The 13,048-nt window shown below is 36.5% G+C and overlaps 1 protein-coding gene and 1 long non-coding RNA gene across 6 annotated transcripts; one reads left to right on the forward strand and one right to left on the reverse strand.

The window, feature by feature from the left end:
* Positions 1 to 397: 397 nt before the first annotated feature.
* On the forward strand, positions 398 to 8,392 carry LOC149668319 (uncharacterized). 5 transcript variants are annotated; one of them, XM_089841311.1, is made up of 5 exons: positions 398 to 838; positions 1,495 to 1,648; positions 1,709 to 1,914; positions 3,508 to 3,784; positions 7,149 to 8,392. In XM_089841311.1, the coding sequence occupies exons 4-5, from the start codon at positions 3,576 to 3,578 to the stop codon at positions 7,390 to 7,392; spliced, it is 453 nt and encodes a 150-aa protein (XP_089697437.1). In that variant the 5' UTR covers positions 398 to 838; positions 1,495 to 1,648; positions 1,709 to 1,914; positions 3,508 to 3,575; the 3' UTR covers positions 7,393 to 8,392. The 5 variants fall into 5 exon arrangements, with proteins under 5 accessions (XP_089697437.1, XP_089697439.1, XP_089697438.1 ...); XM_089841313.1 differs by lacking the exon at positions 7,149 to 8,392 and adding an exon at positions 3,954 to 3,978 and having other exon boundaries at positions 3,488 to 3,784; XM_089841312.1 differs by lacking the exon at positions 7,149 to 8,392 and having other exon boundaries at positions 3,488 to 3,902.
* Positions 8,393 to 8,474: 82 nt separating this feature from the next.
* On the reverse strand, positions 8,475 to 10,134 carry LOC149668320 (uncharacterized). Its single transcript, XR_016368145.1, has 3 exons — positions 9,996 to 10,134; positions 9,013 to 9,935; positions 8,475 to 8,914 (listed from the first exon to the last, which is right to left on the reverse strand). It is a non-coding gene; the product is annotated as an uncharacterized LOC149668320 (long non-coding RNA).
* Between the last annotated feature and the right edge of the window lie 2,914 nt (positions 10,135 to 13,048).

Raw genomic sequence — 13,048 nt, forward strand, 5'->3', positions numbered from 1 at the left:
TTGAACTAATTCAAAACACGGTGAATACTTTTTCATGGATTTATACTACACAGCCGAAAAATTATGATGTTCGAAGAGCCTGCAAATATAGAATTTAAGTTCATGCTTCACAGTATTATAGCGGTTCCATTATAATGAGACCAATATGAGTTTATCCATGATGTTATCTAATTTATCCAAGTCCTGAACATATCTAATTTATCTAAAGTCCTGAACATATCTAATTTATCTAAAGTCCTGAACATATCTAATTTATCTAAGGTCCTGAACATATCTAATTTATCTAAAGTCCTGAACATATCCAATTTATCTAAAGTCCTGAACATATCTAATTTATCTAAAGTCCTGAACATATCTAATTTATCTAAAGTCCTGAACATATCTAATTTATCTAAAGTCCTGAACATATCTAATTTATCTAAAGTCCTGAACATATCTAATTTATCTAAGGTCCTGAACATATCTAATTTATCTAAGGCCATGAACATATCTAATTTATCTAAGGCCATGAACATATCTAATTTATTTATGTTCATAAACATATCTAATTTATCTAAGCTTATATTCATGTCTAATTTATATAAGCTCATGATCGTATCTAATTTATCTAAGCTCATCATCATATGCAATTTATCTACGCTATGTCTTATTTTTGGTTATATCTCACTCGCAGACGGAAAATGACGTGCTTATCATGGATACATACATCAACTACCATAGACTCCAGGTCATGGGTTTCTCCTTGCCTTACGCTTCGACGTCTGCGGCATTGATGTCACAACTTAGCAATAATTGCAATGATGGTTCCGCAACCTTCTTGCCCGAGTTGAATATGCAAGTAAGATTCGCTGTACTATTTTTACCTCTCAGAGTGACGATGACGTCACGGAGAGGTATTACACTGGACGAGTCGGGGTCTGTGTGTGTGTATGTCTGTCACCGCGTTCGCAGTTGGCAAATCGGAGAAAACGTGTTTTCAGAGAACAACTTTTGGCTTCTACTACTCCCATCGTTAAGATTAGGGTTACGAGAAACGTCTAGCCTACCAATGGAAGGGCTTCTACCAATGGTTCACGCAATTGCCAGTTTTCTTATCATTTATTGTGAACAACGCCTACGTTATTAATATATAACGTAGGAGTTGTTGTGAGTCAATCGCCTGATATACCCTAAATTTCCAAAAATTGTTAAAGAGGCATACGCTTGAATTGAAACTTCAACAATAGCTATGTTTAAAATGATTTTAGGAATACAATTTTTTAAAACGATTTAACTAGAATTAAGCTAAATTACTCACGATTAAAATAATATCAATTATATTTATTTAATTATTTAAGAAAAACGTCTTAATTTGCGTCTCGACTCGGAAAGGTTGATTTTGGTTTCCCAACTTCATTGTTAAATATTGTTAACGAACTAGAGTATACATAATTTTGCCAATAAAAAACTACATAATGTAAAGTTATTGATTGTGAAAAATATAACGTCTTACAGGCGATTTCCTTGACGTTCGTATATTCTGTTATTGTGGCCATTTTTTTGACAAGTGATAGATGGTCAACTTTAAATAAACGTTGTTTTAAATCACGACTGTTTATGAAAATCGGGGAAAACTTGTTGCAACCTTATCGGATTCTACTCAGGCAAGGTGAGCTCTCTTAGGTTTAAACATTTCTACCAAGGTTTGATAATGTTAATCGATTGACAGCCATACCTCGGGATCCAAGATTTCTCTGTACCCGAATCGTTGTGTTTGGCTACATTTTGGGGATGTTCTTCTTTATGCTTTCCTTTCAAAACGAAATGACAGTCAACATGGCTCTTTGAGGCGGAGTTGCACCCAACACCTTACAACAACTTGTGCAAGTTCCCGCATTCAGTCGAAAACGATCAGTCGTATCCCACCTTCTTCGAGTAAATTACTTACGTAACATAATAGTAGAAGTCCAATAAATTAGCCTAGGAAGTAAATAATTACAATAGCTGGTATAGCGTACGTCTCTGCTGGGGTAAGAACTCCTTTTAACGCCATGGATAGGGGTTAGTTTTCCCCCCTTTCCTAACCCTGTTAGAAGTCTCGGGCTCCTCTCTTGGAAGTCTTTCTTCACGTGACCGGGGCGTACTTCTTCACCCCATGAACGCTGGATCTCTAAAGGGACCGGTACACCGGGAAGATCCCACTATATAGCACGTTTGCTTTATAAAAAAAAATAAAAAGGGAACGGCCGCGGTCGTTAAATGGTTTTTTTTCAATAGGTTTATAAAGAATCATAAAAGACCGAATGGCCTTGACTGTTCCCAAATTCACAGCCACCATCCCTTCCCCTGATATTATACTAGAGAGGGCTCGGTTTTACAGTGGAAGGGGGGCGTTTTTCAGTCCCTTTAGAGATCCAGCCAGTAGCGTCGCTAGGGTTTGAAATTTGGGGGGGGGGGCTAAATCTGGGGAAACTATTTTAAAGTTATAATAAGAACTTAATATAAACAAGATGGCCCAAGGGCTGGGACTTAATAGTAACCACATCGTTATCTATTAAATTAGCACATAAATAAAAAGAAAAAAATTCAAAGACCCTAAACAAAAAGTTGGAAGTGTCCGACCCCACAGTGGTAGCGTGTCTTACTGCTGCGCCAGCAAGCCGGGCTCAATTCCCGGGTGCGGTGTGAAAATTTTTTTAATTAAAATAAAATCTCTAACTGAGCTCAGCTACCACTATTGGTTCCATTTAAGCTAAAATCTGACGATAACGAAAGCGAAAACTCCGACCAGTAGTACTACGGCTCGGGTCAAACTAAGAGCCTATCGTATTCTACGATGTGGCTAAAAATTGCATAATGGGTTCTTTGGAAAATGTGTAGACCTTTAAAACTATCCGTAAATTTGTGTCAACGTGAAATTATTCCTATTTTAAAGATGTACAACCTTTTATTGATAGGGACTACGGAACCGATTATGAAGGACTTTCACTCATCTTAGGTTTATTTTTAGTTTTGGTTAGCTTTTAGTCCACACTATTGGGACTCCCTTCGAAAGAACATGAAACATTTTACTTGTCTCCATCTGTTTTTTTCCTCAAAATTTTACTGTTTGATATTGAAAATTTTTTATATATTGCTACAGAATTTTAGGTTGCTAACAGCAATTTTTTGGTAGGGTTTACGGATTATTTTGGGGCGGGGGGCTAAGTTTGGAAGCCCCCAAAAAAGGCCTAGCGACGCCACTGGATCATCCAGCGTTCATTTTCAGCCATTAACTGCTTCTCTCTCAATAGAGCAAATTTTGTCGTACGAGTCACACTTAAACCGGAGTTCTGACGTTATCGCGAGGTGACGAATGTGTCGCCCTTGTCCAGTATTGCTACACAAGAGCGGGGAGTCCTAAACGCCGCTTTTGGTTACTTCCTAGGCTAATTTAATGGACTTCTGTCAGTAGCGATAAACGACATTGCTCGTTGATGATGTTTTATTTTTTGAAACAATTTGAAAGTATTTTGCCTTTAAAACAAGCGGAGACCGCCAAAAATGGTGCGATCGGTCTAAGTGAAAGTACTGATCTCTACAACTTGAGGACTAAGATGGTGGATTTTCAAGTTGTGGAATTTACCTTCCAAAATAACATGCTCAGAACTCTCAGCAAACTTTGCGTCAAGGATAAAAAAATACTGAATGCTCATGAGCATGGCGTTGAATTTCACGTTGGGAGAACTAAGTATTTCCCACAACCAATTTGCCTGGCAACACGACAAGGATTGCCCAAAGAATTAATGGGATACATTAATCTCAGGTAGGCATGTATAACGACTTCTGAAAGGAACTACGTATAGTTAAACTTATGAGTTACTCAAACCAAAGAAATCTTACCTGACCTACTTGAGTGAAACTTGTAATTTAGCAATCCTGAAGTCGTCTTCGTTCTTCTACATGGTTCTAATTCTATTTCATTCATAAACCAGTAAGGGCGGTGTTCTCCCATTGGATAGAATCCCATTCGACCGAATATATCTTTAATATAATGTTTAATCCCACCGTTTGTGCCGTTTCTGCCTATTGGAAATTTTTCTATTGGGAATATTACCAATTGCTCATAGTGTTATATAATACTTCGTCAAAAGTTAATTTAGCAATGGGAGTTTTCGTCTCACCGTGGCATAGTGGAAGAGTATCGGATAGACCCTGGATTGAATCCTCGAAAGGGAAAGTAAGTTGCTTCATAATAATTTCAGACAAGTCAACTAAAACAATTTACGTATTAGCAGAAGTGGTATGATACTAGAAGTATTGAGCTAACCAAATTCTTGATTTGATAAAACACAAACGGTTGGCCCTCTAGTGGCGGTTTCAGAATTTTCCCTCCAAAACGTGAGACGCTCGCGGTGGTAGACGGCCGAACTAGATTCAAGGAGCGGCGTCCGTGTTTGGCCGCTTTAGGTTGAGGGGAAGGGGGTAGGAAATGTTTTTGGAACTCAACCAATTTTTTTCTCAGTAGTGTAGGCGCGATGGAAGCGGCATAAAATCCTCAAATTTTTTCACTAGTGCCAGGATCTATTACCAATGCTAGAGCCCTTCACTTCTAGTCTCATACCACTTCTGGTATTAGGTATGTGTGGTAGAGATGGGAAGGGCGTGTTGCTTTCTTATGTACTATTGTAGTACAGTATTCATGTTTTCTAACTCGCTATAACGTAGTATTCGAGACGGACCAACGGTTGGGGTACATTAAGGTCTTACTACACCTAGCTAAAAGGGTATTTTCGTCTAAACAGCTTCCACACAAACCACAATCACACTCAAAGATCATAACTGTAAAAGCCAGTATGTCTTCCATACTCGTAGATAAAACCTATAACAACTAGACTAGGGTCAAGAGATGTTTTCAACGACAATAACAGCAATTTTGCCTTTACTCATAGTGCCTTTTCCGTATGAAAATGGATCTCTCATTCTAGCTACCGTGTCCCCATTCCCCCATAAAAATGGTCTATAAAAAGTAATTTTGAGTATCTATACTTTCAAATAAATCCGCTTCGATACAGACGTCCATCGAATTAACCATAAACGAAGAGCTGGAAGAGGATCTTTTCTTAACAAGGGTCCAGACAAACTTGTTTTACCTCCATCCGAAGTCAGAAAATTGCTGTTAAAGAATTTTTTTGACACATCCATATTTATCTAATAAGAACATAATCTATTTTAGCTTGCGTACGTATTTCACTCTTAAAAAATTAAATTAGAAGCATGAAAACTTGGGTTAGGTTAAGGTTAGGGTTATATTTTTATTTTCATAGAGGTCTTTTCATAATAAATGCGGGCCTTTATTTATTAAGATCTTTGAACAATAAACGCTGTAGTTATTAAAGGGTATGAGAAGCTTCGTTTGAAAAACTTCTGATTTATATAACAAAAGATAGGATTAATTACTGTGAATTCAAAAATATCAAGCTTTTAATTCTCCGATTTCTGGTTATTTGGCAATATTCATTTGAAAATGCTTCATATGAAATTATTTGAAATCCACTTTTTAAGAAAGGCTAAAACGTTTCCCTGTAGGCTGACGTCACATATCTTTTTAACGCGAGATGGTGCCACTCTCTCCGCTATCAGACCCAGAGTTTAGACAGGGGAGAAGCATGGACAAAGCTCGAGACGCGTATACCTCGCGCGTATAGGATTCCCGCACTTTTTTTCTTCACGTCATAGTGATGTCATCAAGCAGGCGAACAAGCTCAAGAAGACAAAATAGACCATGAAATAAAACCCTTCAAAATTTTCAACGGCCAAAGCTAGTACTACATTGCATGCTGGGAAATAAGGTTTTTTTCATATGCCCCCTTGCGCATGCGCGAGCGGTATATTTTTTTAAGTCAGAAAGACTGAAGTAAAATGGACGGAGTTGTAAGGTAAGGATATAGTTTTAATAGTCCCATTTCAAAATAAAAGTTCTGTATTTGGTAAGACGAGTGCGTGGAGAGTAAATTTAAGATTATTTTCAATTGTAAAACTTCAAGCACTATACAGACTAAAGAATCTATACCATTCTTGGGATTTATATTTTGAATGGGCCAAGGCTTAGTAATGTATATACTAACTAGTGCTTTGCTTATATGTTTAGAGCTTGACACAACATCGTGAACCACCTTTCACACTCATTTTGATATTTTATTAAATAAATTAGACCGGTCACTGATAGTATGAAGTTTAATTTATAATAACTACTTGAAAAGACGCTAAGCCTAAGTCTGAAAACATTCTAAATTGATGAAGCAGACGATTATTAGCCTATGTTCCCAATAAAAATGTTATTTTACTCTCTAGATAGCATCAGCATCGTAACAAGTTTCACCCCTCTTGCAGCCCCCTTTAGGAAAAAAACCTTTTCGGCCTCGCGCGACGGGCCAACTTGTTTAGTTTATTTCATGGTCTATTGTTGATATATCGAAACTGAGTTTTCGTGATTTTCCAATGTATTTTAAAAATAGACACTTTGGTTCGATTATATTACAAACTTGATATTTTAAAAGTAGAGACTTGAAATGGTAATATAATACCACTTTCGTGCTAAAATATGATATGAAATTGTAAATTCGCATACCCTTTAAGGGCCTTGACCAATAAATATCTGCCTTTTCCACGTCAGGTTAGGTTGGCTTCGGTTAGGTTAGGTTACAATAGAGGATTGGTATTAAACTTTAACCATTGCAATATCAGTATTTGTGTAGGAAAGTGCATTGATAGATCTAAGCATTAAATCAAGGGTGTTTTTGTTCAAAAATAAAAAAGACGCATTTTTTAATTCCGTTTGTAAAAAGTGCATTAAAGATCGTTAAATAACGTGGAAAATTTAAAGATCATAAAAACTTACATTTTGGCTATATATACGGTCCAATGGTACATTCGGCCCAATGGGACAGCAGCGTGAGATCCTTTTTTACGTTATTTCTAATCTAAGTCTTTCCAATTCTGAACACTATCCATCATTTTCTATCCTAATTTAATATTCTGTCATCTTCTTGTACCGTTTCAATGCTTTAATTTTAATTTTTCCCCAACATTATTTGACATTCTCACTTCTGATTTTGAACTTAACACTCGCTGCTACCAAATCCCACGCTCCTTATCATTGAGAAAATGAGTATTTAATCTTGTTTCAGAGTTCTTATGTACGCTGCGACGGGATTACGCCAATACATGGAGAAGAAACGGTGGTTTATTTTGAATACGTGCCTCGGTCCACACTTTTACTCTGGTACAGCCAAGAATGATTTTAACTTAAAAGAGTTGCAGGGTTTACGCCTTTACACCATCAGTATCTGCTTCGAATTGTGGATAATCGGACTTACAATCGCGTTCATTTTCGCCTCAGTAGAAGTATTATACAACCTTATAAAATTTTAGACCCTTCAAAGTTCAACCATAAATAGTATGAAATGCCACCTTAATAAAGCTATAATTATGCCGAGATGTAGCAGTCATTTCTTTCAAAATCACTCAAATTTGATTTGATCCGAAATGATGTCTCACACAAATGAAACTCACTACATTAATTAAACTAACACTATTAAGGTTTCATCTTGTGATGAAGACCGATTTTTTGTATATATTTATAAATATATAGTTAATTTTAATTAAACACGAACGTTTCTGTCAAATTTGGAAATACAGATTACAACAAGTTGGGAAATCAAAATAAATCTCTCCGAGTCGAGACGCAATTAAGAGATTTTTCTTAAATAATTTAATAAATGTAATTTTATATCATTTATTTCAATCCTCATTAATTTACCTTAATTCAAGTCAAATCGTTTTAACTTTTAAGAAACTTTATTCCTAAAATCATATTCAACATAGCTATTGTTGACGTTTGAATTCAAGCAATTCATCACTTTTTGGAAATTTAGGGTATATAAGGCGATTGATTCACAATCGACTCGCAAGTGCGTGAACCTTTGGTGTAAGCCCTGTCATTGGGAGGCTAGACGGTTCTCGTAACCCTAACCACATTTTTAATGGCAAAAAGGTACCATCACCTATAAGGTTCTTATACTCATAATCCGGTCGACCACCATGTTCCGGTGAGACAAATTATGTCAATGTACACCCAAGTATATGCATATACTGTATAATCAACCTCAGACCACCACTAATAGTAGTGGTCTGAGAGTCAACGCATACATGAGCTTTTTATATAGAATCTACAGTATATTGGCTGTTTTACTTCGGCAATAAGAATATATGAATTCCCTCTATAAATATTGATTGGGTATAATTGCGGTTTACCGACTTTTCTGAATTGTAAATAAAGTCGGTATTCGTAGGTTTTTGCTCATTAATTTTAAACGTTCAGTTTAGTTCTTAGGCCTTGTCTATTTTGCTTTGGGTTCAACTTAGACTCTCTTATTAATATTAATTAATAGTATATATCGCGAATTGATAAATTTGATATTGTGACCATTATCCATTTTAAATTTTTTTCGTGCGCGGACATTATCTGGGATATTTGTTGCTAGGAATAGTTATAAGCCTACACGTAGAATAAGTTGTTTCTAAATATGTCAAACTGAAATTAAAAATAAACCGTAAGCAAGCTTGCTAAATCTCTTTGTTTTTAATTAATTCCAATCCACGAGAAATTTATTTAAAGTCGCGTCCTTTCTCTTGGCGGCGGTGCACATTGGACAAGAGGTTGCGAGAATTGTGGATCGGGCAAGTAGAAGCACAGTTATTGAAATTTTTCTTTATTTTTGGCACCATTTTCCAACATGGCGAAAATTTCTCCAACGCCAGAATGAGGAAGCCCAGAAGCTTGGCTTACAAGAGTGCGCCACACCCGAAAAATCTTTACCCATTTTCTGCGTAGAGCTTTTTACTCTCCTCAATATCCTCCCTATCATCTCGTGGATAATTTCAAACAGGGTCGCTGTTAATTTAGAAATGACCAAGCGTTGCTTTTATAAGTTTATAAGATATTTTCCAGAAGTATGACACTGCCTATGCTTCGTAATGCTAGAGACTTACAGCTCGAGCTCGTTCGAGAACGACAAGCGAGAATTGACTACACTCGGTTTTGCCGTTCATCATCCTATTTACTCTTTACTAAGCCTTTGACAGCGCCTCACCAATCTTCGCTTTAGGAGAATTTATGACGTTTCATCTACTTCACTTCGTAACAAGCTCTCAGTAAACAGTGGCAAACTTACGGAACACATTTTTTGAACTTATGCTTAGAGAAAATGATTTCTTGTATGTATACTGTATTGTTATTAAAATTTTATTTTGCCTTTGACTTAATTTTGATTTTATGATAGAGGACGCGCTCCAACCTTGATTACTTATCTTAATACTGGGTCCCCATTTGCCTCGAAGCTCTCAACAGTACAAACTAAATGCGAAAATATGTTCAATTTCATCGATTTTATTGATATCGGTGTATTTTTCTCGGAGAAAAGCTAGAACCTTCTTTTAAAACTCTGGAGAAATAGACGTAACTTCTAATAATAAACACTACCTTAAAACCATTCCAAATATAACGTCTGTATATACTTGCTTTTGCATTTCAAAATTAAACCTTCCATTTAAACTAAGGCACTACCCTTATCAAAATGCCCTAATCCACTCTCTCGCTTTAAATGTATCGAGCCACATTTAATATAGGAGGCGGTGATCGAGCAAACGTAAAAAACAAGCCATATTTCTTAACCTTACTAGTACAATTAAATGCAATGCTTAAACTTACTATTATAATCCCCGTCCTTTTAAAATAAACGAACGGAAAATATCATCTCACCACAATTTTCTTCCTTCAATGACGAACGAAAAATTTTATACACCAAAATGCGGTACTTTTTCACTACTACTACGACGCCGCCGCCAACAACAACAACAGCCATAGGGCAGGCTAAACTATGACCCACATCGTAGATGTTTATCATACGATGTGGCTAAAAATAACACATCAGGGAAACAATTCTGGCATCTTTAATCGTGGAATTTTTCCTTACCATCGGGATCGTTTGCAGTTTTACCACCCCATTTCAATCTCATAGCCCGTGTAACTCTTGAAGGGAGAACCTCACTACCTCAGTCGAAGCAAAGAGAATATAGGGGAGGAGTGGAAAGAGGGGAAAACCTTGTTGCTCTTTTCTACCGCGCATCTTCAATGCGCAGTACCGAGGCATTTCCATTTGAGACATTTAACGGGATCGTAGGTGGCGCGACTGAGCCGGAAACTCCCTCGTACCACTAGTATAATTTAGGGGCAACAATGTAATTTAGCCTTGTGGAGCGGGGAGCTTCAACTCCTCCCTATATTCTCTTTGGTCGAAGTTTCACTTCCCTCCGACAAGGATTCGTCCGACTGTTGAGAGGGGCTAAAATCTCCACTCTGTAAAGTTGAAAAGAAAATTAACTTCGCTACCTATATATTTTATTATTTAATAAAATATTATTACCCTTGTTTTTTGGCATTTCTTAAGCCTAAACGTTTAGCTTAGCTGCTTAGTGCTTACTGCTTAGCTTTCAATTTCAAAGGCTTAAAAACTCGATACTTCGAAAGTTCGAATACGAAATTATTAATGTACCATTTACCAGGAGAGTTTAAAATTAAAATATGTTAAAAGGCTTTAATTAAAAAAATATAAAACTATTCATATGAAACTGATAATTTACTTTATTAAATACTAGTTTTGAAATACTTCGTTTAATCACATCACAGGATTCACTCACCAAAAAAAAATTGTGTTCCCCCTCCCCATGGCCAACTTAGATTACCGGTGGTTTATAATCTATTACTCCCTAAAAGGCAAGTTTTGTACAAATATAATGGGGTTGGTATTTTTATCGTAGAAAACGGTGTAAGTACTGAATTTACAATTGTGACATAGGAAATTAATTTTAATTAAAATATCTATCGACTTTAAAAGCTGGAATCGATCATTTGTAATCGTTAATGAGGAAATTCAATAATAATTTTTGGCAAAATGGTAAAATCGTGCTTTGAAATGAATAGTAAACTTACATCGGTATTTTGTAAATTACCCTAATATTTTAATGTATATCCAGGGAAATTATGATTGATTTTGAGTTTAAAAAATTTGGAACTGCAGTGACTCCGTCGTTCTCCTTCTCGAACTAGTTATCTCGAGAACTGTAAGTCTCTCAGTAGCATTACGAACTTGTATTGGTAGTGCCATTCATACTTATGGAAGGAACATATCTTATAAACTTATGATATAATCGAAAGCATTTTGCTCACGGAAGCAGTTACGTACTCTTTTAGCGCTAATTGAAGAACATTTCGTTAAAGGAAAAAAAGATCAAAGTTTTCTCGGCAATTATATATATAATATAATAAATTGTAACACACCTCTAATTAAATTTTCTGGACATTTTGGGCATTAGATACAAAGATATTGTGCATTAAGTACTTAATTTACAATTATGACATTGGAAATTAAGTTTTATTAAAATAATTATCAACTATAGAAGCCTGAATCCTTTTTAATATAATAGAATAGATTGTAACACACGTCTCATTAAAATTTCAGGTCATTTCGATCAATCTAGTAACATGTGTCCGCAAGCGTAAACATGAAAAGATACCAACACACTTCGTCACCACAAGAAACTATCACAACTTTGACCTGTCGGACCTCATTACGAGCTTAACTCAGGACCTTGCGACTTCTGAACTAATTACACTATCGAATACTGACCACCCCATAAATATAAATGAAGCATGCCTTCTACTACAGCAAATAATAAATAAGAACTTAAATGAACAAGCGCCGACGGAAAGAAAAGGGTCCACATAAAACTCCCTCTATGGTTTGATGACAAAATTAAAAATACTTTATCCTTGAGAGACCTTCATTCTAGAAAGAGGACAGGACCAAATGGGGCCTACCACAAGGAACAGTTTAGGATATATAGGAATCTGGCGGTTTCTGAGGTCAGGAATGCTAAAAAGATGTTCTTTGCAAATAGATTCGGGCAGGCTAAAACCTCGAAAGAAACCTGGAGACTGATTAAAGAAAATTTTAAAGGTTACAGACCATCGTACCAAAACATCATCCTTGAAAATTCAAGTGACAATACCACTATCAGAGAGCCACTTCATGTAGCTACCTATTTTAACGCTTATTTCCTCAAGAACAGCAAAACAACCGGAAAGAACGACTGGGATACTTTGAGCACACTCTTATAAACAAAAAAAGAAACCACAAACCAACCTTCTCTATGGAGAACATTACTATCAAGGCAACTAAACAAGCAATAAGAAGAATGCGACCAACTAAAGCGGTGGGAGAAGATGGTATACCACCATGCTTAATAAAATCTCTTTGCAATGTGATTGCCCAACCATTGTGCCAGTTAATAAACCTGTCCATCAACCAATCTACATTTCCCGATTTATGGAAACACCCAAGAGTCACACCGCTGCACAAAAAGGGCAGCAAAGGGAATCCTGATAACTATAGACAGGTATCAGTCCTGGTGGGAATCTCCAAGCCACTGGAAACCATAATAAATGACCAGCTTACAAAATACCTAGAAGACAATGGCCTAATCTATGAAAAACAAGCGGGATTTCGTAGAAACCACTCCACCAGCACACCTGATTGAATGCATTCTCAATAACACAAACTGCGGGAAGATTACAGGTGTTCTTCTAATTGACCTCTCAAAAGCATTCGTCATGGTGAACCACGAGATACTTCTTCACAAACTAGCTGAAATAGGCTGCTCACTTTCAACGCTCAAATGGTTCTATTCATACCTTACAAATCTTACTCAGTCAGTAACCATAAACGGATCAACATCGCCAAAGGGCACCATTGAACGAGGTGTACCCCAAGGCAGCATACTGGGCCCGATCCTATTTTCTATCTATGTGAACGACTTCTCTCACATACTGAAATTTACGTCGCCCTTTCAGTTTGCTGACGACACGGCAATGCTTACCGCAGATAAAAATCCAGAAACTATTATCACTCAACTGGATAATGAATTTCAAAACTGCATGACATGGTTCAATAGTATCGGAATGACCATT

This window comes from Phalangium opilio, unplaced genomic scaffold (assembly GCF_054372755.1).
Source record: "Phalangium opilio isolate 3A_F unplaced genomic scaffold, DU_Popi_V2 ptg000056l_1, whole genome shotgun sequence".
Lineage (NCBI taxonomy): Eukaryota > Metazoa > Arthropoda > Arachnida > Opiliones > Phalangiidae > Phalangium > Phalangium opilio.